The 27,575-nt window shown below is 36.9% G+C and overlaps 2 protein-coding genes and 1 long non-coding RNA gene across 5 annotated transcripts in view; 2 read left to right on the top strand and 1 right to left on the bottom strand.

The window, feature by feature from the left end:
• Positions 1-40: 40 nt before the first annotated feature.
• Positions 41-9,178, top strand: chic1 (cysteine-rich hydrophobic domain 1). 2 transcript variants are annotated; one of them, XM_028009675.1, is made up of 7 exons: positions 41-202; positions 2,217-2,271; positions 3,952-4,107; positions 5,853-5,909; positions 6,370-6,429; positions 7,476-7,581; positions 7,617-9,178. In XM_028009675.1, exons 1-6 carry the CDS (start codon positions 54-56, stop codon positions 7,524-7,526), a joined length of 528 nt encoding a protein of 175 aa, XP_027865476.1. In that variant the 5' UTR covers positions 41-53; the 3' UTR covers positions 7,527-7,581; positions 7,617-9,178. The 2 variants fall into 2 exon arrangements, with proteins under 2 accessions (XP_027865476.1, XP_027865477.1); XM_028009676.1 differs by lacking the exon at positions 41-202 and adding an exon at positions 253-836.
• A 1,706-nt stretch (positions 9,179-10,884) lies between these two features.
• lnx2b (ligand of numb-protein X 2b) overlaps positions 10,885-27,575 on the bottom strand; it is a 28,111-nt gene continuing 11,420 nt past the window's right edge. For both annotated transcript variants that reach the window (XM_028009184.1, XM_028009185.1), the window contains exons 4-10: positions 24,990-25,189; positions 21,216-21,638; positions 19,846-19,992; positions 17,799-17,973; positions 15,142-15,385; positions 13,140-13,298; positions 10,885-12,024 (exon numbers count right to left, since the gene is read on the bottom strand). In XM_028009184.1, coding sequence (XP_027864985.1) covers positions 11,889-12,024; positions 13,140-13,298; positions 15,142-15,385; positions 17,799-17,973; positions 19,846-19,992; positions 21,216-21,638; positions 24,990-25,189 — 1,484 coding nt within the window. In that variant the 3' untranslated portion in view covers positions 10,885-11,888. The remainder of the gene's footprint in view (positions 12,025-13,139; positions 13,299-15,141; positions 15,386-17,798; positions 17,974-19,845; positions 19,993-21,215; positions 21,639-24,989; positions 25,190-27,575) is intronic.
• LOC114139315 (uncharacterized) lies at positions 21,979-24,104 on the top strand. The gene is made up of 2 exons (XR_003594423.1): positions 21,979-22,622; positions 23,576-24,104. It is a non-coding gene; the product is annotated as an uncharacterized LOC114139315 (long non-coding RNA).

Genomic DNA, 27,575 nt, shown 5'->3' with positions numbered 1-27,575 from the left:
ACTGTCTTGCCATACAAGGTTCCAGCTCTTGTAAATCTGGACGCAGCGGGGCGATGATGAGCGTCTTACAACCCAACATGGCGGACTTTGATACCATTTATGAGTTAGAAGACGAAGACGATGAACACGTAGTGAGCGAGGAGCACTTACAGAGATACTGTCCGGAGCCCGTGATCATGCGAGGGGCCGGGCACATCACCGTGTAAGCCGCGCCGTGCTCCTGTTTCTCCTGTCTGTGTGAGGGGCTTTGTTATTTCCACAGAGCCTGCCTAGCTGAGGCTAGCCTGCTGCTGCTGCTGCTACTAGCTAACGTCAAAAACACAACAGAAACAGTTGAACATCTGTCAAGTCGCGGAGTTTAGCGCGCAATAAAGTAACGGCTATTTGTCACCATGGCAACCGTTACCTGGACCGGCAGTTGGTATTCCAGTTAGTTATGTTTACATGAGATTAACCGTTAGCTAGAAGTCTTATCACCGAGCAGCAGCCGTCAATCTAATGTTTTGGACTGACATGATCAGTTGAGCGTCTTATCTGTCGGTTTTTCCGACATTTTAAAAAGTTTAAATATAAAGGCTATGAGTAGACACCCCGCTGGACAACTGATGGAGGCTGTTGCACTTTAAAAACTCTGATGAAGTGATAACAAGGCTAAAAAGCATCTCAGTTCAGCAGCTGGTCATCACTACCGGCTGCCTCTTCATCTTCTTTTTGCATCATCTACCTCATATGCTCAGTCCCTGTCACTTTTGTTCTGTTTGGGGCACAGAACATTTCAAAAACAAATCACAAGTGTGGTTAGATTTGCAGACACAACTAGTCTATCATGCAAATATGTGAGTAAGAATATAATTGTTTATGTAGAAAAGGCTTGCTGAGGCAAAAGTATTTGTCACCTTTAATATCAGTTGTGATTTTCCTTTTTTGTCACACTTAAAATATGTCAGATCATACTACAATTTTTAATGTGAGACACAGACCATTAAAACTTTAAAATTATTTAAATTAAGGGGAAATAGCTATTTAAACCAGCCTGGTGACGAACTAACAAACCTGATTAAATTATGCTATTAACCATACTCTTTTTTTTGAAAGCTAATCTAAATTTCATTAGCCAAACTCAGGCTTGATTACTGCCAAACCAAGAATTTACTCAAACATAACCCATCTGACAACTTGACATTGGCTGAAAAAATACCAAGAACAGATGAAGCATCAATTAATTGGCATCTGTCTGCCTGGAAAGGGCTACCAAGCCATTTCTAATTTCTTGGGAGGCCAACGAACCACAGGGAGAGACATTATACACAAACAGAGATAACATTAAACCACAGTAAACCTTCCTAGGAGTGGTGACATACCAAAACTACCCTCATCCAACAATGAGCAAAGGATGGAGCAAAAATGGCATCAATGGGACAGTTCCAGGACAAAAACAGTGCTAACAAACCAAACACAAAAGTACAGCTTACATTTGTCAAAAATATTGTCATGATCCTCAAGACTTTGGGGGAAATATTTTGCGGACAGATGACAGTAAAGAAGTTCTTGGAAGGAGTGTGTCTTGCAAGCCTGTCGCAATAAATCAATTAATGGCTCAATAATTAAAACTCAATCATTTCCATTTGCATGATTATTAATTTATCTTTTTCTAACAAAATCTAGATAACAAAAGTATTTGGTTTGGTGCATTGGTCTCAAGTAGCCCTTTTTTGAAGGACAATTTTATTTACAGAGACTTCATAATTCATTTTAATTATTATTTTGTTTATCTATTTTGGTTACTTAAAATATCTTCCTGTTCCAGTGTTAAATACTCATCAGAATTTAAAGTTTGTTGATCTTTCAGAATATGTTCTTGCGTTATTATACCATTATCATAACATTACTTGAAAATGGCTTCAAAATCAAAATATTGTTTAGCGCAATAACTTCTGGGATAATTTATAATTATTGTTGGCAGCGCAGTATGACAGTATTGGTTCATCTTTAGCAACATGACTGAATATTTTCTGCAATTTGAGTAAATGATTGAAAAGTACAATAACAAGCTCAGTAATCTAATAAGAAAAATATGTTTTTGTTGTTCATGTTTTCTGTTTTTAACATTATTAAGCTGCAGAAATGATTCAATTAACTATTATAATCATCACTGCACCAACTGTCTTATATTTTAGCTCTCATGTCAAATGTTTTTTTCTCTTCTTTTTTTCCAGGTTTGGATTAAGCAACAGATTCGACACAGAATTTCCCTCTGTTCTCACAGGAAAGGTATGGTTTGTTGTTGTTATTTTTTGTTATTTTTTTATACACTACACTCTTTCATGAATTTCTGTTCAAACCCAACCGGGATGAATTAAGCAATTAAAGCTGCAGTGGATCTTTTGTTCTGCTGGGCCTTTAATGGCCCTGACTTCCCCAGAACGGCCCATTCAAAGTTTCCTGGGTTGGTTTGATCTGATGCAGATGCATTATAGGCAGCGCGGCAGAAAAGAGCCTGAATGTGCTGCTGTCCAGCTCTGTAAATGAGTAAGCCGTCCATTGGTGCTCGGCTGGCAGGGGGATCATCTGTTTCTTTTTCTCTTTTTTTTCGGAGGGTCGAGCTCCAGGTGATAAAATAATGAAATGAGGATTCTGACGCAGACAGGGGAGCTTCCTGGGTCGGACACTGAAACACAAAAAGGCTGCGGGGGGAAGAGCAGGCCGAGGGAAGTGTAGGGTAATAAAAAGCACCTTCAGTATTGTGACCCAGGGTGACATGTGATGGATGAGGTCACAATTATGATGATTGAAGGGTGCAGATCAGACCCTGCTGGGCTTTATTCTGAGTTCTTTAGCTGTTTGCAAAGAGACCTTTGCATCCTGTCATAAAAGATTACGACCCCTGTTTTATGGCGTACAGACTCGGCGAGGAATGAGCAACCATTCAAGTTGTTTGGCCAGTGCTGCCACAAGCTCTCAGCTTATCTCTCCTTTGACTCCCTGCTTTGCCTTGAACAGTCTGGAGCTCAGTTAGCAAGTCTGGGTGTAGAATAAAGAGATCCCATCTCTGGACAACATCTGCAAACATCTACCCTTTTGGTTTTCTCCAGCTCTTTGATCCTTCCTCAGCACAATTAAGCACCTTTTAGGTCAACAACACTGAGAGACACTTGCACTGTCCCTCTCCCTTTCAGCTGTTCTTTAGCTGCACATCTCCTCTAGTGCTGTAGCGGTTAATCTTAATGAATTATTGTAATAATTGTCAACTAATTTATAGTGCTATGCTAATTTCCATTATTTTAATTCATTTTGAATGCACCAGCTTCTGTACTTTTTCGACGTCATCTGTTTCAGATGTTTCCTTACGGGGTCAACATCTTGTTTCTTTACAAAAGTAAGAAATAAAAATAAGTAAGTCTAAGTAATCTCTGAAAACAGCTCCACTCAGCTATAGCAGGAAGAACCCCGAAATTATTTTACTGCTTTTTACAAAACTGTGTAGCAAAGCATCATTTTACATGCAGCTATTCACAGCTGAAGTCAAATAAACATCTATTTATTTATTGTTTATCAGATGAACTGCAACAAGTATCCAGAACTGAAGGCGGTTTTTATTTTCTTTCTTTCCAAAAGGTGTACATGAAGCATTAACTTTACTTAACATTGATTAAAACAGAATGTTTATTTGTTTATTGCTTATTTGCCGTAATTAAGCAAATATTTTACAAAAATAAATACATTTTGCATTTAAGATTTTAAAGGAACTTTTTTTCCAAGTGGCATAGTTTAGTTTCACGTCATTGAAATTCTGCATATAGAACAATTAATTTTTTTGTTTTTCTGCGTCGTCTAATGTTTAAAAAAATCTTGCATGACAAATCTGGAGGACATGTCTTTTTCTTCATCCGGTTAATCGTCAGAATGATCAATAGATTAACCAATACTTGAAATAATTGGGGTTTTTTCCAGGTAGCACCAGAGGAATTCAAAACCAGCATCGGCAGAGTGAACGCCTGCTTGAAGAAGAACCTGCCAGTGAATGTGAAGTGGCTTCTCTGCGGCTGTTTGTGCTGCTGCTGCACGGTGGGCTGCAGTCTGTGGCCCGTCATCTGCCTCAACAAGAGAGTAAGTCCAACTCCAATAGCCTGACATCAGCTCTCATGTACCATCCGGCAGGATTTTTATCCAGATTTTTATCCCAATTTTCTCATTCCAGACAGTCTTAGGTCAAACTTAAGATAATGTTAACCGATAATTTAGCATTTAGTTTTCAAAAATAGTACTCAAGTAAGAGCAGCACTACTTCAACATGTTTTACTCAAGCAGAAGTAAAAAGTATTTGGTAAAAAGTTTACTCAAATACTGAGTAACTGATCAAGTTATCAGTCATTTAATATTTAGAAATGACATCATCAGACGGACCAAAATATAAAGTTAAGTGGAATATTTGGTATTTTAAGAACCAAAATGACAATAATTCATAATTCCCTGATGGGATGAATAAAGTAATTCTATTCTATTCTATTCTATTCTATATAAGTTACAAAAAATAACAATAAATCAGGAAAAAGAAAATTTTTCCACATCAGTTTATTTCAGTAAAAAAAAACGTATGAAACTTCTACAAAAACTGCATAGTGTGTGTTTGGTGAATCTTTTGTTAAAATATGTTTGTTTTTCATTCAGTGGGTAGAAAATCCAAAAATTTTACTCAAGTAAGAGTAAAATTACTCAAAAGTACTCAGGTAAAAAGTCAAAAGTACAACGTAGTAAAAATACTCCTAGAAGTAATTTTCTTTCAAAAAACTTACTCAAGTAAATGTAACGCCTGCTTCCCAACTCTGGTTAAGGCTGGTTCTCCAGTCAGTAGAACGTCGGGACCGCTCCGATCTAAAATTCAATATGTTGGATTGTGGCCCGATATCACAGCGTGTGATGAGAACGCAGCCCGTTGAATCAGAAAGCACAGTGACAATCCCAAACAAAGAACCGCTGATGAGTCCGCTGGACATCAGAGATGGAGAACCGACTTGTTTACTCGTTAACGCAAAGGTTTGTTCAACCAAAACAACAAGAAGAGAAACTGGATCAAAACTATATCATTAATTCGATGTAAGTTTATTGTAGGTTTACACTTTGGTCTAGTTTCTTTAGGAAACTTCTTATTCTTATGATTTTTATCGTCACACGAAGGCCTGTTACATTAAATTGTCCGCCAAGTTATTGTGATAAACCGTAATGTTGTCTGTTTGAGACCATTTTCAAGTAATATAATGGTAACAGCATGAAAATGCACAAACATATTCTAAATCCTAATGAACATTTAACACTGGAACTGAAATACATTTTAAATATCCAAAATAAATAAACAAAATAACAAATAAAATGAATGAAGACGTCTCTGTAAACAAAACTGTCCTTCAAAAACAAAAAAGACTAGTTTAGACCAAAACTTTAAACTGAACACTTTTGTTATTCAGTTTTTGGTAGAAACAGAAAAACTAAAAATCATACAAATAGAAATTATTGAGTTTGTTCTAATTTATCATGCGATTAACTGATTTATTGCTTATTGTGACAGGCCTAATCACGTGTGTTTTCTCTCAGGGTTTGATTTTTAAATCCATGATGGTTATAACGACTCGTGTTCATGTTTTAGCGATTCTCTCTCTCCCAGCCCGAGTTGGCGTCATTTAAATGTCGTGTTACTGACAACAAAGTGGAAATTACTGGCCGATAAATTGGTTAGTTCAGTCCATAAATCCTGAAAGTGGGGGCAGTTCCCTCCTACCTGTTGGAGCGTTTGATTGACCTGTGATTCATGTCGTCTAACGTGCATCTCTTCATTTTTGTTTCTTTTTATTCCAAAGACAAGACGGTCAATCCAGAAGCTGTTAGAGTGGGAAAATAACCGATTATACCACAAGGTGAGACACATGTCAACCTGTGCATTTGCCTGTTGTGTGGAAGTGCGTGATTTGTCTGCAAGCTGAGCATCATCGTGACGGATTATGATCATTAATCTGTTCTGCAAACTGCGGTCTGCCACAGAGGTCTGAGAGGGCCGCGAGGTCGGCAGTAAAAGGCCGTGTTAATTTCGTTTTGTCTCACAGCAACAAATTACAGCTAGTAGCCGTGCGGAGAAATAAAGGAAGCTCTTCGGGGTGTCTGGCCACGGCTTGACCTCCGCGAGACCAGACAGTCCTGCTCCTGAATTCCCCCGACGCTAAAGAGGAGATCTCAGACAGATTCTCCTTCCTTTCTTTGTGTGTGTGTGTGTGTGTGTGTGTGTGTGTGTGTGTGTGTGTGATTCGGTCGGGGGTGTTTGAGTGTCTTTGTTTCTGCTGAAGAGCGGCGGAGATGTTCACTCCTCTGTTCTCCCTCCAGCTGGGGCTGCACTGGAAGCTCAGCAAGAGAAAATGTGAAAGCAGCAACATGATGGAATATGTGAGTTCACCGACGAACATTAGCTGATAAGATTTATGTGTTATCAGTTTCAAAACAATCCAGCATAGATGCAACTTTTATTTTAGTTATCTGATGATGAATTGGAAAACAAATTAGCATTGTGTCCTTTTTATACAAGATATAAACTAATAAGTCACTTTTTTGCCCTAAATGTAATAACAGTGTTTCTTTAGTAAACACTGCAGCTAAAAATACTTCTAACATCAACATGTAAAAAACTCAATACTTTCTGAGTGACTTATCAATGTAAGTTGAATTAATTGATTAATAATTGGATAGCAAAAGGTGCTTAATAGATTTTTTTATTACAGAATTTGAACCAAGTTTTTGAAAAGTTTTGTGTCAAACATTTTTACAAAAGGTGTTTTATTTAATCTTAATTACAAAATGTTTATATTTTCTGCACAGATTAGTTCAATAAGGACTTAATATTGATGTTTAAGTGTTTTATGTAAATCTACGAATGCTGTGTGGAAGACTGAAACCCCAAAGGAATTAATTATCTGTCTACTTATCTTTTAATTTAACTTGGATAGCCTTTATTTTTATTATTTAATTTAATTTGCAAAGACAAATTAGATATATTTTGACTTTCTAAATGTGCAAATATGTCTTAAGTTTTAGTTCAATAAATTATTTACACCTGGAGGGAATAAACCCAACTAAAGCAGGTTCTACTCCACAATTATTCATAACTTTGTGTTGAGCTATTGCAAAAAATCCCAACGAAATACAATAAAATGTGAGAAATAATAATTGTTAAAAAAAAACAGTTCAGGATGTAGGAATATTTTTTATATGCTTACCGCCTTTTCTTTTTTTTCCAAAACATATTTTACAAGAAAAAAAAAAAATCACTTTTGGCAAAAAATAACTTCGGCCATTATTATATGAAGGTGATGATATTCTAATTTATTGAACATGGCTGCATAAATACCGCTTTGCATTCCTTACACTTTGCTTTAAAGCTAAAATATTTAGAGTGTTGTGCCGTTTTCCTGTAAACCGTTTTCTTCTCTCTGCAGGTGATTCTTATAGAATTCCTTCCTAAATATCCTATATTCCGGCCGGACTGAGGAAACGTCATCAGACCGGATGGACGGCCCTTCAGTCTTATCCTTAGTGCCTTGTATACATATATATATATACATATATATATAACATACATATATATATATGTATGTTTATATATATATATACACACAGTATGTGGGAATAAGGGTCTGGCGTCTCTCGTGACGACCCCGTACATCTCCCTGTACTTTGTACAAAACAATTTGCAACACTGTCACTTTGCTTTAGAGCAGATTTTGCACATTTTCTTCCCGTTTGTTGATGTTGTTGCACTCTGATTTTATTTTCTCTCATGTGTTAAAACAAGTAAAACTTTTGAAAAGTGCATTTACCCCAAAGAACCTTCAGCCTGGTAAACCAGTGACCCCTTCCTCGCAGACGAATGTGATGCCTCCACCTTTCCGTGACGATCCTTGCCTTATGTACGGTTAGATATTAAAGTATAAATCGATGTAACTGGAACCGGCTGGATCCAGTTCTTAGCAGGTAGACGAGACGGTTGCCTAGCGCCCAGCATACGTCTCCCCCTCCATGTTGTTTTCGTCTTTATATTAACTCTTTGTACCTGGGAATTAGCTAGTACAAGTACTTGACGTGTAAATACCATGGTAGGATAAGCTGTACAGTGGTATGCCATTGTTTACATAAAGTTTACTTAATCTTTTAGATTTCTTTGCCAATATATTGCTGTACCATAGTTTTGATTAATGAAAGATGTCTAGTTCATATGGACTTGTTTACCTTGTAAGCCATATATAGTTACAGTGTATCTGATGCCAGATTATTGCACTCGAGCCCAGAGGAGAATCCTGATATTCAAACAAATTGTCTTTTGGTGGGTTTTTGCCAATGATTGATTCTATAGGTATTTTTTAATCCTTCGATTTTGCATTATTTTTGTAGTTTTGTATCCGTCTGTGCCGTGTTGGAAGCACTTCACTTTGTTTCGGTCATCATCCTGATTGTGTTATTTTTTATTTAAGTCGGGGGTGTCCAAAGTGTGGCCTGGGGGCCATTTGCAGCCCCTGGACTGATTGTGTGTGGCCGCTGACTTCAGTTCAAGAATGATACAAATTTGATAAATGACAAAATGAAAGTAAAATCTTCTTACTATAGAAAATATTTGCTAAAGGTAAATATGCTTTTTCCATTCTCTTCAAGAACCAGAAACTTTTACTCAAAAGTTTCACTCAAATCTCTGCTTCTAATTGATTTAATAAACTTACCTAAATACAGCAAGCATTTTCAAAGAAAGACTGGCCTAAATCCTGATTTTATTCATTTTTTCTTTCAATTCATACCTGGAAAGTTTACATAATTATTGTTGGTAAGGAAAATCTGCAGAACCGTTTTTAAGTTTTGGATCTAGAATAATTTACACATCATTTTTCAGCAGCAAATCTGACTACTTTGTTTAATTTAAATACTGCTTAGTTTATTGTTGATTGGCCCATGTGACAAAAGGTTTGGACACCCCTGATTTAAGTCAAAACATTTCCCGGGTTTCATTTTATTAGTGCCTCTGGAATAGTACCGTCTCCTTTATGTGTGAAGGAGACTGAAATCCTCCTCCCGGTATTGTTACAGTTCATGTAAACGTTCGTCACCACGACCTAATTCCTCTGAAGAGAGAATAAACTGTTGATTTTCACCTTTTTTGTTTTGTTTTTTTGTTTCTTCTCTTAATTCGTGGCGCTCTGCAACCGAAGCTGCAGCAGTTTGTCATGTTTAACAAGGCGCTGTATCGTTAACTTTAACAAGATGGGCTGCAATTACTTGACACATTTGTAAAACGTAGGAACACTGCTACCATAACCTGCTGCTACTTCCTAATTTTACAGACCGGTGGTCAGAGAGCTGGAAACACGCTTCACTCTGTTTCTACTGTATCTTAAATACAAAAAAACCTCCCCTTGCACTGAAGTGGTGACATTTTATGATCCTTTGTTTCAGTTTTCCCATTCAATCTTAGTCTTGAGGCAGTAACTCGAGTTAATTTTAATAAAGTTACATTTCATTATAGCGTAAAGTGTAACTTTAGACACTTTATTTTGCATTAAAAGCACATTTTCGTGCTTTTAATGCGCAATTAAGTGTGCAAAAAATTAATCATGCCTCCATCTACTTGTATTGCAGGCATTTTAATAAATATCTTAATTTTTGAGGAACTTCTAATTGGTAATCCATAGCTTTCTGTTTCCTTGGTGTATAAGTAGCAGATAAATGGCACATTGGGGGCAGGAAGTTTTCATAAAATGCCATCTACACACCAAAAAAGCTTTTTTTTTGTCCTACAATCAGAAATATAAACGTGAAAGTTGGTACTTCTCGGATTTTAACGTGTTGATGTCAAAGAAGCCCACTATTGAGCTTTTCAGTAACTTAAAATAATGGCTGTATATATAGAAAAACTATGACCGAGTGTTAGGGCCATACCAAGAAAAAATAAAAACCAAATTACAAGAATAAAGTTGTATGAGAATAAAGTCAGGTTTACGAGAATAAAAATACGATAAAGTTGTAGTATTGCAACTTTGTAATACTACTTTATCTCTCATAATTTACTTTATTTTCTTAGTGTATTAGTCTGTCCATAAAAAGCCTACTTATGTACGGTAGAGGATTTGTGATGCTGCGGGCCAGCTTGTATTCCAATTAGAGTTCTGTTAGAAATCATAACATGACCAAGATTTTACATAAAAATCAAAATAAACTGCAAATGGATCGTACTTCAGTCAGGGTACAGAAGCAAATAGTTTCTCGTTTAATTTTTTTTTTTTCTTAAAAAAAGCTGTATTTGAAAATCAGAATTAATCCAAACATGCAACTAAAACCTCTCTACATATGAAGACTCAAATATAAGAATCTTCTGAATTACCTGAGTCTTTCCCAGTCCAGATTAGGCCGTGTGTGAAATTATGCAAACATTTCATATTTATTTAATATACATATTTTTTACCACTAGGGGGCAGGTTGAGCAGTTCAGACACTGAACAGTTCAACATGTACAGCTCTCCAAAAGTATCAATACACCATGAAGTTTTATACATTTTCTTATGTTGCAACCATGAGAAATTTAGACTTTATGTGACAGATTAAAAATTAATGAACAGGAAAGAGATGAAAGTGTTCACCTTTTTGTTTCTCCAAATTTTAAAAGAACCGACAGTCAAATAATTTGAAATTCAAATCAGAAATTTCAGTCTATTGATCAACAAAACTGTTCATCAAAACTGGTAGAGATGTAAACCACAAGACGAAGCTGTAATTGAATCAAGAATTGACCTAAAAGGGCTTCCGTACATATTACACTTCCCATCTGGGATAACAAAGAAACACGCGCATATGTTCTCATTTTTAAAAAATTTTTTTATTACTTCGAAACATTTCCTTGACTTCAACATGTTAAACTCTACAAAATGAAACCAAAGAAAACATGATTTGATATGATTTTATTGAACAAAACTAAACAGAGTGGGGATTATTTACATGTTACTTGGTTTATATTTCAAAAAGCCACTTTGTTGTTCGACAGCCGCCTCCGTCAGGATGCAGGCAAGGCCACGTTAAATCTACTTTTATTAACACATTTTGGTACAGAGACAGTTTAAGGCAGTTATTTGTCCTTCAATACCTCCAAGGCACCCACTTCCTTTAAATCTGTCAAGATTAACTATTTATGGAAATAAATACAGTGCTAAAAATGAGGGCTTGGATGTTGACAAATAAAAGAAAATTAAAAAATAAACATCAAATTAGCAACACTTTCATTAGGAAAAGAACAGCAAGCTTATTTGTTGTTCCTGAATGTGACTAAATAATAAAAAAAGAGCCTAAACGATGAATAAATTTGTTTTCTAATCCAAATTTAGTATAATCATCTGTACATGAGTCACATTTTACTATTACATCATAACTTTACCTTCTTCTTTTAATAAAAATGAACATTTATACAGCAAAATACCCAACCCACCTTCTAAAACACTCTGATTTTATTCAGATTATAAAATAAATATTTTGCATCATGTTCAGAAAGAGCTTTAATTTTGGACTGAATCAAATTGTTCATTCGTTTGGCATCTGTCCACAGTCAGGATCCTACATTAAAGTTTATACTAGCAACGGTTGCTAGAATCAGTCATCAAAACTGAATCCTTCTAGTTAGTTTTGACAAAATTTTTATGATTTGTACATCTTAGTGTTACAACCAGTTTCTACAGGACAGCTTTAACAGACGGGGCTGGGATTATGTACAACGTTCTGCATAAAATTAACAAAAATAATCAGAGATTAAAGGAATGCATCTGAGCAGGGCTACTTGTGAATGCTCACATGAACACAAAAAGAGACAAAGTTTGTTTTTATTACACTAAACTTCCAGGCCAGGACACAACAGTCAGCGTGACTTTGTTCTTCTGCAGCTTGAGCATCGGGATGAGCGAGGAATTGTTCATCCCCACCGTCGTAGCGCCGTTCACCGCCACGATCTCATCGCCGCACCTGAAGAGAAACAGCCGCCGTTAACGCAGAGTCTGGAGTCTGGGCAAAATCCAATTTTACAGAGTAATTTTGGTTTCTAGTGCAAAAGTCTCTGTTCCAGAAGAGGGGAGAGAACCCAACAATTATACTCAAGTAAAAGTAAAAAGTAGCCAACCAAGAAATTACTTTATCACCCAAAAGAAAATTTTTTCAAATCAGTTTCTTTCAATAAAAAAACTTATAAAACTTTAACAAGAACAGCAAGTCTGTGTCTGGTGACTTTTTGGTTAAAACATGTTTCATTTTCATTCAGTGGGTAGAAAATCCAGAAATTTTACTAAAGTAAGAGTAGAAACACTGCATAATAAAATTTATAAAATTACTCAATTAAAAGAAAAAAGTGCAGCACAGCAAAAATACTCCTAGAAGTATTTTTTTCCCAAAATGTTACTCGAGTAACTAGTAACTACCCAACTCTGCTTAGTACACATGAAATAAGAAAACTAACTTACAAGTTAGTTTTCGTCAGAAAAACAATGTGAGCTTGTTTTTAGTGAATAAATCATTAAAATAAATGTAGAAAGTGGCAGATTATTTATCTTATAACAAGTCATTTATACTGTTAATAGTGAAATAATCTGCCTATAAAACTAGAACTTTTTCATCAGTGTTAAAGATTTATTTACTTAAAATGAGTTATATCTTGCTGAAAAGATATTTGTAAGTTAGTTTTGTACTAAGGTATTTGCACAGGAAACTAGACCAAAAAAACAGGAAAGATTTTTGTTTTTGCAGGGCATCATGATAACAATAAGAATCTAAACTCTCTCTAATATCACGATGGATAGTTTTAGTATTTTGAATGAAAACGTCAGTACATTTGAAAATACAGTTAATATGTGCAGCTTAGTGATACAAGTTACACTTCACAGTTATAAATGGGAATGTTTTTCTGGAGCATTATTTGTGTTTGTGGGGACATAATTGCTGTGACAAACAGTCATGCATAAAAATAATGTAATAAATAGTTCTTGTTACCACAATAATGCTGCAAAATATTGTGATGAAACTTTAAGTCTGTGTCGTCAACCTGTATCTGGAGGGACTCGGCTCAAAGTGTGGTGAGTTTTACTTACTTTAGACGGCCGTCGAAGTGAGCAGGCGTCCCAGGCACGATAGTTTTAATGAAAAATGGCTGCTGCCCGTGGCTCTCCTCGTAACCCCCGACGATGCTGAAGCCCCAGCTCTCGCTGTTGGTCTTCTGCAGGACGATGTCCCTGCACCAGTGCATGTGACTGAGGGACAAAGTCAGAGTTAGAGCGCACGCTTTCATACAAATATACACTGCCTGGCCAAAAAAAAAGTCGCCACCAAAAAATGGTCACACTCTCTAATATTTTGTTGGACCGCCTTTAGCTTTGATTACAGCCTGCATTCGCTGTGGCATTGTTTCAATAAGCTTCTGCAGTGTCACAAGATTTATTTCCATCCAGTGTTGCATTAATCTTTCACCAAGATCTTGTATTGATGATGGGAGAGTCTGACCACTGCGCAAAGCCTTCTCCAGCACATCCCAAAGATTCTCAATGGGGTTAAGGTCTGGACTCTGTGGTGGCCAATCCATGTGTGAAAAAGATGTCTCATGCTCCCTGAACCACTCTTTCACAATGTGAGCCCGATGAATCCTGGCATTGTCATCTTGGAATATGCCCGTTCCATTTGGGAAGACAAAATCCATTGATGGAATAACCTGGTCATTCAGTATATTCGGGTAGTCAGCTGACCTCATTCTTTGGGCACACAATGTTGCTGAACCTTGACCTGACCAGAACTGCAGCAACCCCAGATCATAGCACTGCCCCCACAGGCTTGTACAGTAGGCACTAGGCATGATGGGTGCATCACTTCACCTGCCTCTCTTCTTACCCTGATGCGCCCATCACTCTGGAACAGGGTAAATCTGGACTCATCAGACCACATGACCCTCTTCCATTCCTCCAGAGTCCAATCTTTATGCTCCCTAGCAAACTGAAGCCTTTTTTTCTGGTTATCCTTACTGATTAGAGGTTTTCTTACGGCTACACAGCTGTTCAATCCCAACCCCTTGAGTTCCCTTCGCATTGTGCGTGTGGAAATGCTTTTGCGTTCACATTTAAACATACTCCTGAGTTCTGCTGTTGTTTTTCTTCGATTTGATTTGACCAAACGTTTAAGTAATCGCCGATCACGATCATTCAGGATTTTTTCCGACCACATTTCTTCCTGGAAGACGATGGTTCCCCACCATCCTTCCAGTTTTAAATGATGCGTTGGACAGTTCTTAACCCAGTTCTAGTAGTTTCTGCAATCTCCTTAGATGTTTTCTCTGCTTGATGCAGGCCAATGATTTGACCCTTCTTAAACAGACTAACGTCTTTTCCACGACCACAGGATGTGTCTTTTGCCATGGTTGTTTAAGAAATGAGGAGTTACTCATTGCATCAGCTGGGGTTAAATAACTTGTTGCCAGCTGAAAGATAATCGCCTATGCAGTACTTATCCAATAGGAGGCTTGTACCTATTTGCTTAGTTAAATCCAGGTGGCGACTTTTTTTTTTGGCCAGGCAGTGTATGTATGTATATAAAAATATTGAACAAACAGGAGAGCATCCATTGTGATCAACACTGCAACTCTGTAGCTCCTCCACTGTGACTCTGGATTTCTGCAGGTTTCACCAACTCAAATTTAAGACTTTTTAAGACCACTATGAATGAAATTTAAGACTTGTATCATTACAGAAATGTATAGGTTCAGCTAACTGCCGATAAAATTGTAAGTTATCCATGATGGATGCTTATTGGCAGCTAGTTAGCAATAACCTCAAGCGCTAACTAGCTTTAGCTTTATCTTTAGCATTAGCATTAGCGAATCGACATTCTTTTTACCAGGTTACAAGGGAAATAATCTGACAGTGGAACTAGAATTCTTTATCAATATTAAGGACATTATTAAGCTCCTATATCTTGCTGAAAGTTACTTCTAAGTTAGTTTTCTCTAATTTCAGTCTAGTAATACATGTGTCCTAGAAACTGGACCAAAAGAACTTGTTAATATTTTGTGTTTTTGTAGAGTTCCTGGGTTTAGTGGTTGGGATTTACCTCGGCAACCCCAGCCAGTGAGTCCACAGCGGCGTCCAGGTCCGGATCTCGTCTCGCTGGTCGTCCATGTTGTCAAAGTCGTCTCTGCTGCCGGTCTCCGCATCCTCCTCGGCGCTGTCGGAGAGCGTCTGGATGACGCGCAGCACCACCTGGGCCTGAGCCGTCTGGGCCTTCAGAACGGACACGGCCTCATTGTAGGTCAGCTGCGTCAGATCAACGCCGTTGATGCTCAGCAGAACGTCGCCTGAGGACGTTTAACATTTTATGAGCAGGAAGCTCATAAATACAAAACGCAACACATTTTCTCTTAATTACAAGAAGTGATTGTTCGTCTGAATAATCCAACTGTGTAATCCGCCCACAAATATCTTCAGGAATCATTAAAGCAGCAGTGTGTAAGTTTAATAAAAAATATATTTTTTCTACATATTTGTTAAAACTGCCACTATCTTGTGACAGTTTATGAGACAGATAATCTGTGAAATTACCAATCTCTTCTCCCTCCTTCCTGAGCTACTGGTGCAGTTTGAAGAAATGCAACCAAAACAACCAACTGGAGCCAGAAGGAGGGGCTTAGCGCTGTCAATCAATCTCATGTACTCACTGCTAAATGTACAATAATTGATTAATCATTAACTGGAGTATACAGACTCAAAGGCCATTACCTGGAAAAACATTCAGAGCAGTAATTAAGCCAAAACTGTGCAAAATGCATATAAATTTAAAATATAAAACCTTTGTAAATATGATTTACCCAATCAAGTGGAATAGTTTTAATACATTTTTGGCAATAAAAAGTTTATTTTCTTATTAAAAATGCAATTGATTTGTTTATTTGCATCTTTTAATGCGTTTCTAATATTGTATAAAAAGGGGATTAAATAAAAAATCTGCAAAATGTTTAATTTTTCTTATGCAATTAATCATCTTAATAATCAATTACTACAATAATCAACAGTTTCAGCCCTAATACAAACCATTACCTGGTGAAGTTAAGGTTTATTAGGTCAAAATAAATGTTGATTTTCATTTTCCCAAAGTTCGAGTCGATTGATTTGATGAATCAGCGCCTCTTCGCTCACATCCTCTCCGTTTACGGCCCTGGAGCCACACATTGTGTCTCCTCTGAATGGAGGCAGGATGAAAAGACGGAATAGCCCTTTTCCTATACAACCTATTGTCAATTTTACACAAAAGCAGTTCAAGGACCAGTCCAGAGCCAGCATCCAGTCTCTAAACTGGTGTTTTGATGGCCAAACAACTGGAAAGGAAAACTGCTAGCGAAACATTGCTAACACTTCACTCATCAGAAGGAAAACCGGAGTGAGAGGTCGACGCCGTTAAAGCCAGGAATCAGAGGAAACTACAAAGACTTCTGACAGAAATCAGAGGAAGTTTTTATATTTATGCATTTACTTTTGTCACTCCAAACCCTCCATAGTTTAATTATTTTAGATGTTTAAAATGTCTCCCAGTTTCAGATTTAGCTGTTGATTAGAAATTAAAAGTTACTGATCTTTTCGAGGGTATCCTTGCATTATTAGATTACTTGAAAATGGTTTCCAAACAACAATATTGTTGTTTATCACAGTAACTTCTGGTAAAATGTATCATGTCTGATGTAGTTAGAATCAAAGCTCTTTAAGTTGCTGGTTGTTTTTCCTCTGGTAAAGTCAGAAATGATGACCTCAGAGTTAAAACAAAGCAGCAGGGCTCCAGTCAGAGAGAAATGTCGTGAGGTGACATTATGAGGGAATGAGTCATGATTCAGATGATACTGTGTAATATGCAAACAATAATTACAAATGGAGTGGAACTTCTTTGGTCTCATAAACACAACTGTGGAAAATACTCACAGAAAATAAAGATAAAAGTCTGAATATTACTCCAAACATACCAACTGCGTCTCCTTGCACTTTGGTGCCTAACCCTGAGCAGGTTAGGATAGGTTTATGGTCTACACAAAACATATTAATTACATTTTTCACATAAAATTATTCTTAGAGGATGAGATTTTCTTTATATTTTGAGCCTCTTGTGATCCAAATAAGCTGCTGCTGGACACCCCACCCCCAACTCAATGTTTATTCTCACACTTGAAGACGGCTGCAAGCAGATGTGCAATTATACAACCGTACATCTTTGAAAAGCAGAAGTGGAGCCTCCTGCACAACCAGCAAGAATGTAGCAAGTGGTTTCTGGATGGCAAGTCAACAAAAAAAAAAAAAAAACTTGTCTTTTCCAGAAGCGGTAAAACTAGTAGACCAAACGTGCTGGAGCTCCTCTGGGGTTGCTAGGTGACGGGCGGAATTCCGCTGGTGTTGCTAGGTAACGGCGCAGTGCCCCTTGAATGTGACTCAACTATCGGAGGATTTACAATCAGCTCATTTTCCAGACAGAAAAAAGGCTGTGTGCACTTTTTTTTACGCTATTGAGCTCTTTTTAGAAGTAGTTGAGACTCACATGGAAGTACATAAAACATGTAAAGAGTCATTTTTGATTAATAGATCCCCTTTAACAGCAATTTTATATCAGCTTGTTTCCGTCTGAGTATCTAAAAGTGCCCACTCAGTACCTCAAAGCAAGTTTTCTGGCTATTTTTTTAAGTGTCATTAAGTGAAACCGTAAGAATCCCGGGACAAGATGTGGTCTTGTACCTCTTTTGATGGTGCCATCTCTGTGCAGACAGCCAACTGGCTGAACACTCGTGATGTAAACAGGCAGCCTGCTGCGGCAGTCCCTCCCCCCGGCTATGGTGATGCCCAGAGACGTTCGAGGTTCCTTCTTCAGGCTCACCGTCTTCTCCTGACAGGTAAAACCGCCCGGTGGATCCTATAAAACAATTACAAACCAAGAAAACACAAAAATATTCAGGATTTCGAGCCAATTATTGTAATTCATAAATTACAATAATTCAGCAGGATCTTTTGACGCAGCGAATCCCGTTTAGAGGACCACTTGTAGAAACAAATGTGAAACATTTGAGACAGAGCTGAGAGGTAAAAGGGTACAAGTGTGAGGATCAACACTCGGCGCTCGTAGTGGAAAAGATGTGTGGAAAATGACAACTTCAAGCAGCCTTCTCGCTGCTCCACTGAGTCTGTAAACTGCCAGAAGGGAAGCTTGGGGGAGGCGGGGGTTCTTCCTTCCCACAGCAGGGAACCCATCCCCCCCAAGCAAGACGAAAAGATTCGACTCCGCAGGCGAAAGCTAACTGTTACCAGCTTTGATCCTCTCACCTACCAGAGAAACAACCAAAAAAACAACAACAACAAGAAGAAGACAGTGGCCCCTCGGCGGCAGAGAGCAGCACCCGGACTCTTTTGATCAGGACAGAGGGAGGCCCAGAGCTTTCATCTCCAACGCAGGTGAAAACTTCTCACCCCTGACTGGAGGGGGATCGCTTTTCCCTTTACCGTCCAACAGAGGAGGCAGAGTCCCCAAAAACTGCACACAAGTTAGAGCAGCACTAATTCAACATATTTATACTCAAGTAAAAGTCAAAGGAAGCCAATAAATTACTCAAGAGTAAAAAAGTGTTTGGTAAAAGTACTCAGTGATCAATTAATCATTTAGTATTTAGAAATTACACAATCAGATGGGCCAAGATATTAAGTTAAGTGGAAATTTTGGTATTTCAACGACCAAAACTACAATAATTCAAATAAATAAAAATATATATATATACAACAAAATCAGGCAAAAGAAAATGTTTCCAAATCAGTTTCTTTCAATATAAAACTTTCTGATGAGTTCTTGGTCCAACGCTTGTAGTTTGATTCTTGGGATCCAGTTGGAGGCATTTTTGAAATTATTGATTAATCTTAAACCCAGAGATAGGTAGAGTACCCAAAAATTATACTCAAATAAGAGTAGCACTACTTCAACATAATTTTACTCAAGTCAAAGTAAAAAGTCTAAATAATTACTCAAAGAAGAGTAAGAAAGTATTTGGTAAAACGTCTACTCAAGTACAGAATAACTGATCAAATTAATCATTTAATATTTCATATATCTCATAAATCAGACGGACCAAAATATAAAAACTTTTAAGGATGAAAATGACAATATTTCATAAAAGCAAAAAAAATAAAAGAAAATGTTTCCAATCCAGTTTCTTTCAAATAATTTAAAAAAAACATATGAAACTTAAACAAAAACTGCAGGTGTGTATCTGGTGAATTTTGGTTAAAATGTCTGATTTTCATTCTGTGGGCAGAAAATCCAGAGAGCCTGGTAGTAACTAGTTACATTTACTTGAGTAATGATGAATATTTTGCCACATCACTTTTATTTTCTAGCTGAAAGATAATGTGAAGGTGTTCAGATTTGCCGTCTGCTGGTTTCCTCAGTATGTGAACCTCAGCGAACGTTTCGCTGCAAACCAAATACGTTTCTGAACGTTTTATCAGCCGAAGCAAAGGAATCCCATCACACTTGTCTGAGTTCATCTTCCTTCTTCCTGCTGTTTTTTCTTCACAATTATCCACCAGTACTGTTTTTCCTGTTTACAACTTAAATGCTCAACATATACAGAGATACCACTCAAGTAAAATGTAAGTACTTACTACCCAACTTGCAGATAAACATGTTTTTTGATAAAAATGCTCTTGTCTTGTCATTTGTGACACCAGAACCTGCTGTGTTTTCACAGCCAAACAAAAGGAGTAGAAACTAAAAACCATAAATGTTGTTTTGTCCAACCTTCAGGTAGGTGGTCTGCCGCCTGAAGTACTGCGGCTCCGGGGCCCTTTTCACTCCTCTGCTGTGTTGTCCCTCTCTGCTGCTTCCTGCTTCCTCTGGGTTCTCCGCCGGCCGCAGAACAGCAAAGTTCACACACTTTTCACTGTTCTAAAAACACAGAGAACAAAATAAAAACATTTGTTTTCATGCAAACCAATAGTCTGACACATCAGTAAGTGGCTGATAAACATATTGTTATAAATATTCCTAATATTGATCAGACCTTGGCAGAAAACTCTGTATGTAGAAGTGGCAATATCAGACACCAAAATATACCATTTGTTTTTTTCTAATAATGTTTCCTTTGCAGTTTTGTTGCCTGGAGTTGTTTTTTTAGCTTTGACTTATAATTCTGGTCTCTGTAATTGATTTTCTTGAAACCTGTGCATCTATTATTATAACTCAGGTTCATCTCCATTTTAATGTTACTAATTTCCTTGTCATATTCATCTAAAATGAAAGTGAAAGCACCAAGAGTGTGTGGCCACTATACATATTTATATGATTCCGACAAGTTCTTGTGGTATAATTTCCTATTAATTCTGACTGAAATTCATAGTTCGCAGAACTTTACATTATTTTTTTTAAATAATAATTCAACTTCTTGAATTTATGGTAAGTAAAATTCAGACTGGATGGAAGGATGCAAGGAAGAAAGACAAGGCACAACAATAAAAAGAAGGGTAGGACAAAAGAATGAGGAGAGGAAAGAAAGATGCAAAAGGAAAGAAGAATGTAAACAAAGGAAAGGAAGGATTCTAAAAGGTAAAAAGGAATCATTTAAAAAAGAAAAAAGGAAGGATGCCAAAAAAGGAATGAGAAAAAGGCGGTATGCAAAAAGGAAGAAAAGAAGGAAGGACGGAAGAAAAGATGCAAATGAATGAAGGCAGGAAGAAAAGTAAGGAATGAAGAAAGGCAGGAATGGAGGGATAAAGCAAAGGGAGAAAGGATGCAAAAAAGGAAGGAAAGAGAAAAGAGTATGAAGGATGGAAGCAAGGAGGGAAAAATGTAAAGAAAGAAGGAAGGAAGGACACAAGGACAGGGCTAAGAGAGGGAAGGAAGGAAGAAAGAAGCTCTTTGCAGCGAAAAGCAAAGAGGAGGAAAGAAGGAAGGAAGAAGGAAAAAAGGAAGGAAGGTTTAGCTTATTAGTTTAAGGACAATTTTCAAATAAACATAAATAAAAGCTGCATCAGACTTCAGCTGGTTTCCGTCTGCGGTGCCTGAGAAGCTCAGTTAATAACAGTCCAAACCCATAAAACCTCCAGTCACGACACAGAGGCTGCAGGTCCAAACATGCAGTCGAGTCAGAAAAAAAGCAGCTGATTTCCAACCTGTATGATCATGGCGGCGCTCTCCGGTGTGCCGTGCATCAGGTCGTGTCCGTTTATGGCTAGAACTTTATCGTTGTTCCTCAGTTTTCCGTCTTTGGCTGCCAAGCCGCCGGGCAGAAGGTCCAGGATGAAAACGCCGCTCTCGTCGGACTTCCGGATGAGTTTGATGCCGAGCGGCTCGGTGCGGTGCGTCTTCGTTAGCATGACGTGGAGGACCTTCCCGGGGTTGTTCAGGTCGGGTGGACTGTTGCCGTGGGAACCATGAGGGGGTTGGGAGGCGGCGGTGGACGGGTGTTGATCTGAGCGCTGGTCTCTTATTTTGAAGCCTTTCTCCTGCATGACGGTGAGCCGGAGGAGCGGGGAGCGCTGCAGAACCGTAATGGCCCGAGTGTGGGGAACCGAAGCCAAGTTGACGTCATTCACCTGGAAACAGGACACCAGGATGAAACGACACGACCCAAAACTGTGATCCCACTGAATAAAGAGCTTAAAACTTTATTCCCACTGAAAACTTAAATATAAGACATCTACAGGTAAAGGTAGGCCCGTCACAATAAATCAATTAATCACAATGAAGTAAAACAAACTCAATAATTTCCATTTGAACAATTTTTACCACAAACTGAATAGCAAAAGTTTTCAGTCTGAACTTTTACAAAGGCTTCATAATTCATTTTCTTTGTTGTTTCCGTTTTGTTTATTTATTTTGGATATTTAAAATATTATAACATTTAATATATTTAAAATATTTAAGTTTGAGTTAATTGGAAATATATTTTTTATGAATCACAAAGTTGCAATTGAATTGTTATTGATGATTCTGATAAAATGTAGAGTTTGTTGATGGTTTCATATTTACTGTGTCATGTAAATAACTGAACTGCGTTGTTGCTGAAATGCGATATACACACAAACTTCACCTCAACTGTATGTAAATAAAGGTAGAAATCAGGAATAATTAACATTTCTGGTTAAAACTTCAAATTATTTTCCTTTATATAAATCTAGACCAACAACAACAAAAACAAATAAAACAAAAACTTGACATGTCTTGTTATAAAAACAAACATGTCCAGTAGACAAAAATAAACAACGCATTACTTTTCTTTGGAAATCAAACCAGCAGTTTGCACCAGGCAGGTGAGGCTGCTCTCTCTGACATGACGCGTTTGTGTCTGGTGTAAACACGCCCTGTTACCACGGCGATAAAACTCGTTAATCTTGAATATCTACTGTCCCCCATTGCATCACTTAAAAAGAAAACAGTGTTTGCATTATCCTGAGAGTACAGTTTGAAGTTGTTCATTGAAAACCAGGCTGGGATGAGCGGTGTCACGCTATGCAGCGTTTCCCACACAGCGATCAGACACATTGGAATATTTATTTAGGAATTAATCACTACCCAAAGTAAGGAATCTTTTATCTTGGAGATCATCTATTAACCCCCCTTTTCTCCTTAAATGCAGTCATGTTAGATCAGTCTCTTCCCTGCTAAATACACGGATCATGTAAGCAAAGAAAGCTCAACGGATTACAGCGTTTCCGAACATGTAGCAACACCGTCCTTCCTTCTGCTGCAGAGAGATCACAACCCGGGATCTCTTCAGTTTACGCTTTTCTCTGGAAACTATCTGGGTTCTTACTTTCACTTTTAGTGCACGTTTTCTGCAAGTTATCCACCGAACTGCAGGAGCATTTTCATGTATTTTCTTTATTTATTTAAGTTGGTGTTAAATAAATCAGAAGTTTATTCTTCCCATGATGGCTCTATTGTAAGGAGTGAATGGACCATGACCAGCCTGTAAACGGATAAAAGGAGTTTAGACAGCCTTGAAAACTTACGATTTTAGAAAAGTTTTGTAAACTTTCATACTCAGAGAAATTCAGATCAGATTTTTTTCTGAAGTAAGAGGTAGGCCCGTCACAAAAACAAGTTTCGCTGGACGATAAAGACATTATTGCGATAAATGATAATATTGGGGTTTTTGTAAGGCCATTTTCAGGTGTTATAATGGTAATGGCTTGATAATGTAAGAACACATTCTCAAAGATCAATAAACTTTAAATACTTCTGAAAGTCTAACTGGAGCTGTGTTTTAAATATCCAAAATAAATAAACAAAAACACAAAGTGAATTATGAAGTCTCTTTAAACAAACTTGTCATTTAAAAAAGGGCTAGTTGAGACTGGAGACTTTAATCATCCAGTTTTTGATATAACGAGAGAAAAAAACAATAAATTATGCAAACTGAAATTACTGAGCTTGAGTTTCAATTTATCATAAAATGTATTAATTTATTGGTTATTGTGACAGGCCTAGTAAGTGAACAGTAAGTGACTTGTCATGTTTTCTCTGTCAGGTTTGCTCCAGCTGTGTTTTGGCTCCACCTTCGTTCTCATGCTTTGCCTGAAGCCAAACTAAAACTGTGGATGTAAAGGAAACGCTCATGACCTTCCTCCGCCCCATTGGATACATTTCAATTAAAACGCTGAAAAACCACATAAGGCAGGAGCAAACCCGTCACCAAACGAGATGATAATCTACTTAATGTTGCTTCCTGCAAAAGATAAACTTCCAGTCAAGTCCAGAATAATAATTCCTTATATAAATGGCTTAAACATAATGAAATGTTCAGTTTGAGCCCTTAAAACATTTACAGTTGTTTTAGATTTCCTTTTATTTCATCATTTTCACTAGATGTGTAAATATGTATAATGTGGAACATATTTGGATGAGAGAATTTGGGTTAGGATTTAATAAACTTTGTCCTTTTCAAACTGGATATGGAAGTTTTGTTTTTGTTTAGCTATGATGAATATTTTTTGTTATTTTTTTCCCTGACATTTGACCCGTTCAAAATAAATAAAGAACTAATTTAATGCATTTTATCTGGAGATGTTTGTTTCAATAAGTTACAATAATAACTTCATATTTTCTACAATATAATCTTTTAGCTAATAAAAGGTTTGCTATTAGTGCAGCAGGCAAAAATTGCCAAAAGTCACCAAAACAATAAGAATTGAGATTTAATCAAAGTTGGGTGGAAACTAGTTACATTTAGTTGAGCAACCTTTTGGAAAAACTTTACTTTTAGCAGTATTTCTACTGCTCTGTACTTTTTACTTTTACTTGAATAATTTTATTATGAAGTATTTCTACTCTTACTTGAGTAAAATTTCTGGATTTTCTACCCACTGAATGAAAAAACAAACCTGTTTTAACCAAAAATTCACCAGACACAGACCCGCAGTTTTATTAAAGCTTTATGAGTTTTATATTGAAAGAAACTGATTTAGAAAGATGTTTCTTTTGCTTACTTTTGTTATGTTGTAATCATGTTATTTGTAGGAATCATTTTGCTCTTTAAAATACCAAAATGTCCACATAATTTTTTATTCTTTGGTCCGTCTGATGATGTAATTTTTAAATATTAAATGATTAATATTTAGAGTAGACTCTTTACCAAATACTTTTTTTACTTTAGTCATTTCTTAGATGACTACTTTTTACTTTTACTTGATTAAAAATCTGTTGAAGTATCACTACTCTTACTTGAGTACAGCTTTTCGGTACTCTATCCACGTCTGCATTTAAGTTTAATCAATAATTTCAAAAAATGTTGAGACTGGAGACTTTAATCATCCAGAATAAACTAAAGGTGTTGGACCAAGAACCCATCTGAAGGTTCAGGACTCCGGTCCCAGAGTACCGGAGTCTGACCCGTCTAAATGAACTATAAAAAGACACGACATCATGCAAAGTGCTTGGCCCACCTCCAGGATGTGGTCCCCTGGAGCCAGTCTGCCGTCACGCGAGGCTACCGAGTCCCGGATAATCTCCTGGATCACGATGTTTCCCAGGGGAGTGTCTTTTCCTCCCACGATGCGCAGGCCCAGCTCCTCCTCGGGTTCGTCTCTGAACAGCTCCACCACGTTGGCCTCGGCCACCAGACTGGACCGCAGCGGCGTGTTGTCTGCAGAACCGCAGAGGAAGAAACAAAGCTGGGTTCATCATCTCTGAGGCAGAAATCATAAACAAATGGCCAATATACAAATAACAGTTTTCAAACATTTTTCACTGCATTTGTGATTTTACTATCCAAGGTGATGACTCAATATCTTAGAAACTCATTTCAATGTTAACGTTTGCTTGTTTAATTAATGTTTTTACATTATATTTACTGAGTCCAGCCATTTAAATACTATTATTACATTCAGATAAAATTAAGGCCACTGTAAAACTGTATACATCCTTTGTACTAATCACTTCTTAAAGTTATAGGTTTTATTTAACATTTAGGAACAGAAATGTATTTACACACTGCAAAAAAACACAAAATCCTACCAAGTATTTTTGGTTTACTTTCAATTGCAAATATCTTAATACACTTGAAATAAGACAAAACTAATTACAAGTCAATGTTCAGCAACAAATAGGAGCTTATTTTAGGTTAATTTCTTAATATTTATGAAAATCTACTAATTCACTGGCTGATTATTTCACTTGTAACAAAAAATGTTTTCTCTTTTAAAAGTGAAACAATCTACCAATGAAACTAGTAATTTTTTGTCAAGGAATTATTTACACAAAACACGCTCCTATGGCTCGCTCAACATTTACTTGTAATTAGTTTTGTCTTATTTTAAGTGTTCCAAGATATTTGCACTAGAAGCTAAACCAAAAATACTTGGTAGGATTTTGTGTTTTTACAGTGCATGGATGGCTTTCAAAATAAAATGTCCTGCTTCCAGAAGCAGGAGAAGTCTGGGAACATTCTTTGGTCAGATAGGATCAGGATGGGTGTTTTGGTGCAGCTGGTATCCAGCGTGTTTGTGGAGCACCTGGGCAACGGAGGCAGGGGGAGTTCAGACAACGAAGTGCCAACGTCATTTTAAAAAGATGATTATGAGGAGATAAAGTTCATATAAATAGTAAATTACAGCCTGACATGATGACAAGATCTAATTTCAAACTTGGACTTGAGTCACCTGCTGATGTTTCAAAGAAAAACTAATAATTAAGGTTGAAAACGGCAGAGGAAATAATATTTTGGGTTCAATTATTAAGAAATTCTTGGTATTTTCCAATGGAAGTCGGACTGAGTTTTACGTGGGAAAATAAATGAACCTCGGCGATCAAAGGTTAACTTTTAATTTTACGTTAAGGGAGACAGCCAACACCTCAAAGTGATTTATGGTACTAGGACAGCAGGTGAGGTAGCAGCTGACGGTTATGTAATGTTTAACAGGAGTGTGCCAACCTTTGGTTCTAGCACTAAATTCATTAAAAGCCCAATTTGCCTTCGTTTGACTTCAACCCAAAATGGTTGCATAATGCGGTTAAAAATTTACTTTTCCTTCTTAAACAATCACCTGACCTCATAACGCAAAGCTGCATGTTTATGGCTGGAATGTTTAGAAAACAAAAAGTATAAAAATTAGAAATATGGTTCAGTATGAGATTCCAATTTGATTAAAACTAACATGAAGTCACTTTATTTAAAGACGTTTAAGTCAAAGACGTAGATTATATTTAAAACAGCTTGCCGTACCTCAAACTAAAGCATTTTCTATAATCATGAGAAAAACTTATTACAGTTTCTCTTATTTTACAGGTATATGTTTGAGTAAAATGAACATTGTTCTTTTATTTTATGAACTACTGACAACATGTCTCTGAAATCCCAAGCAAAAATTTTGTATTTATTTGCAGAAAATGAGAAATAGTCCTTACAAAAAGGATTCATAGCTTCCAGACCTCAAACAATGTAAAGAAAACAAGTTCATTTTCATTTAGAAACAACAATACTAATGTTTTAACTTGGGAAGAGTTCAGAAGCCAATATTTGGTGGAATAACCAGGAGGTTTTCTATGGGGTTCAGCGCAGTGGGCTCTTAGTTTTTTCCAGAGCTGTAGCTTTCTTTCAGCCTCCTGACCAGCAGTGCACAGAAACAGGTGTGGCAGCGCTGACTTACTTTCTGTTTCATATAGCTGGAGAAAACACCAGTTATTCCAACATTTGCTTTGGCATTTTATTAAAATGATTTTAAATTGCAGAAATTTTGTGACTTTAGCAGTTTTAAAACTCAACACCACATTCAAGAAAAATATAGAAAGTTCAGAAATTGAAGAGTTTTATTTTAAAAAGTGCTTGCATTTAGGAAACAGAAATAATTTTGAATCATCCTAACTAACTTAAAACCTAAACAGGAAAAAAAAAATTTTATATTTAAAAATTTATATTTGAAAGTGAGTGGAATTAGTTTGTTTTTTTTTTGCTTATTTTAAAACAAGTTTGTTTAAATATCTGGCCTCCACTGTAATTCTTTTCTAAATTCAAAGCTGGCGATCTTTACCTG

Source organism: Xiphophorus couchianus, chromosome 23 (genome assembly GCF_001444195.1).
Source record: "Xiphophorus couchianus chromosome 23, X_couchianus-1.0, whole genome shotgun sequence".
In the NCBI taxonomy this organism is placed as follows: Eukaryota; Metazoa; Chordata; class Actinopteri; order Cyprinodontiformes; family Poeciliidae; genus Xiphophorus; species Xiphophorus couchianus.
The sequence above is the reverse complement of the archived record's forward strand: the minus strand, read 5'-3'. Positions and strand labels throughout refer to the sequence as shown.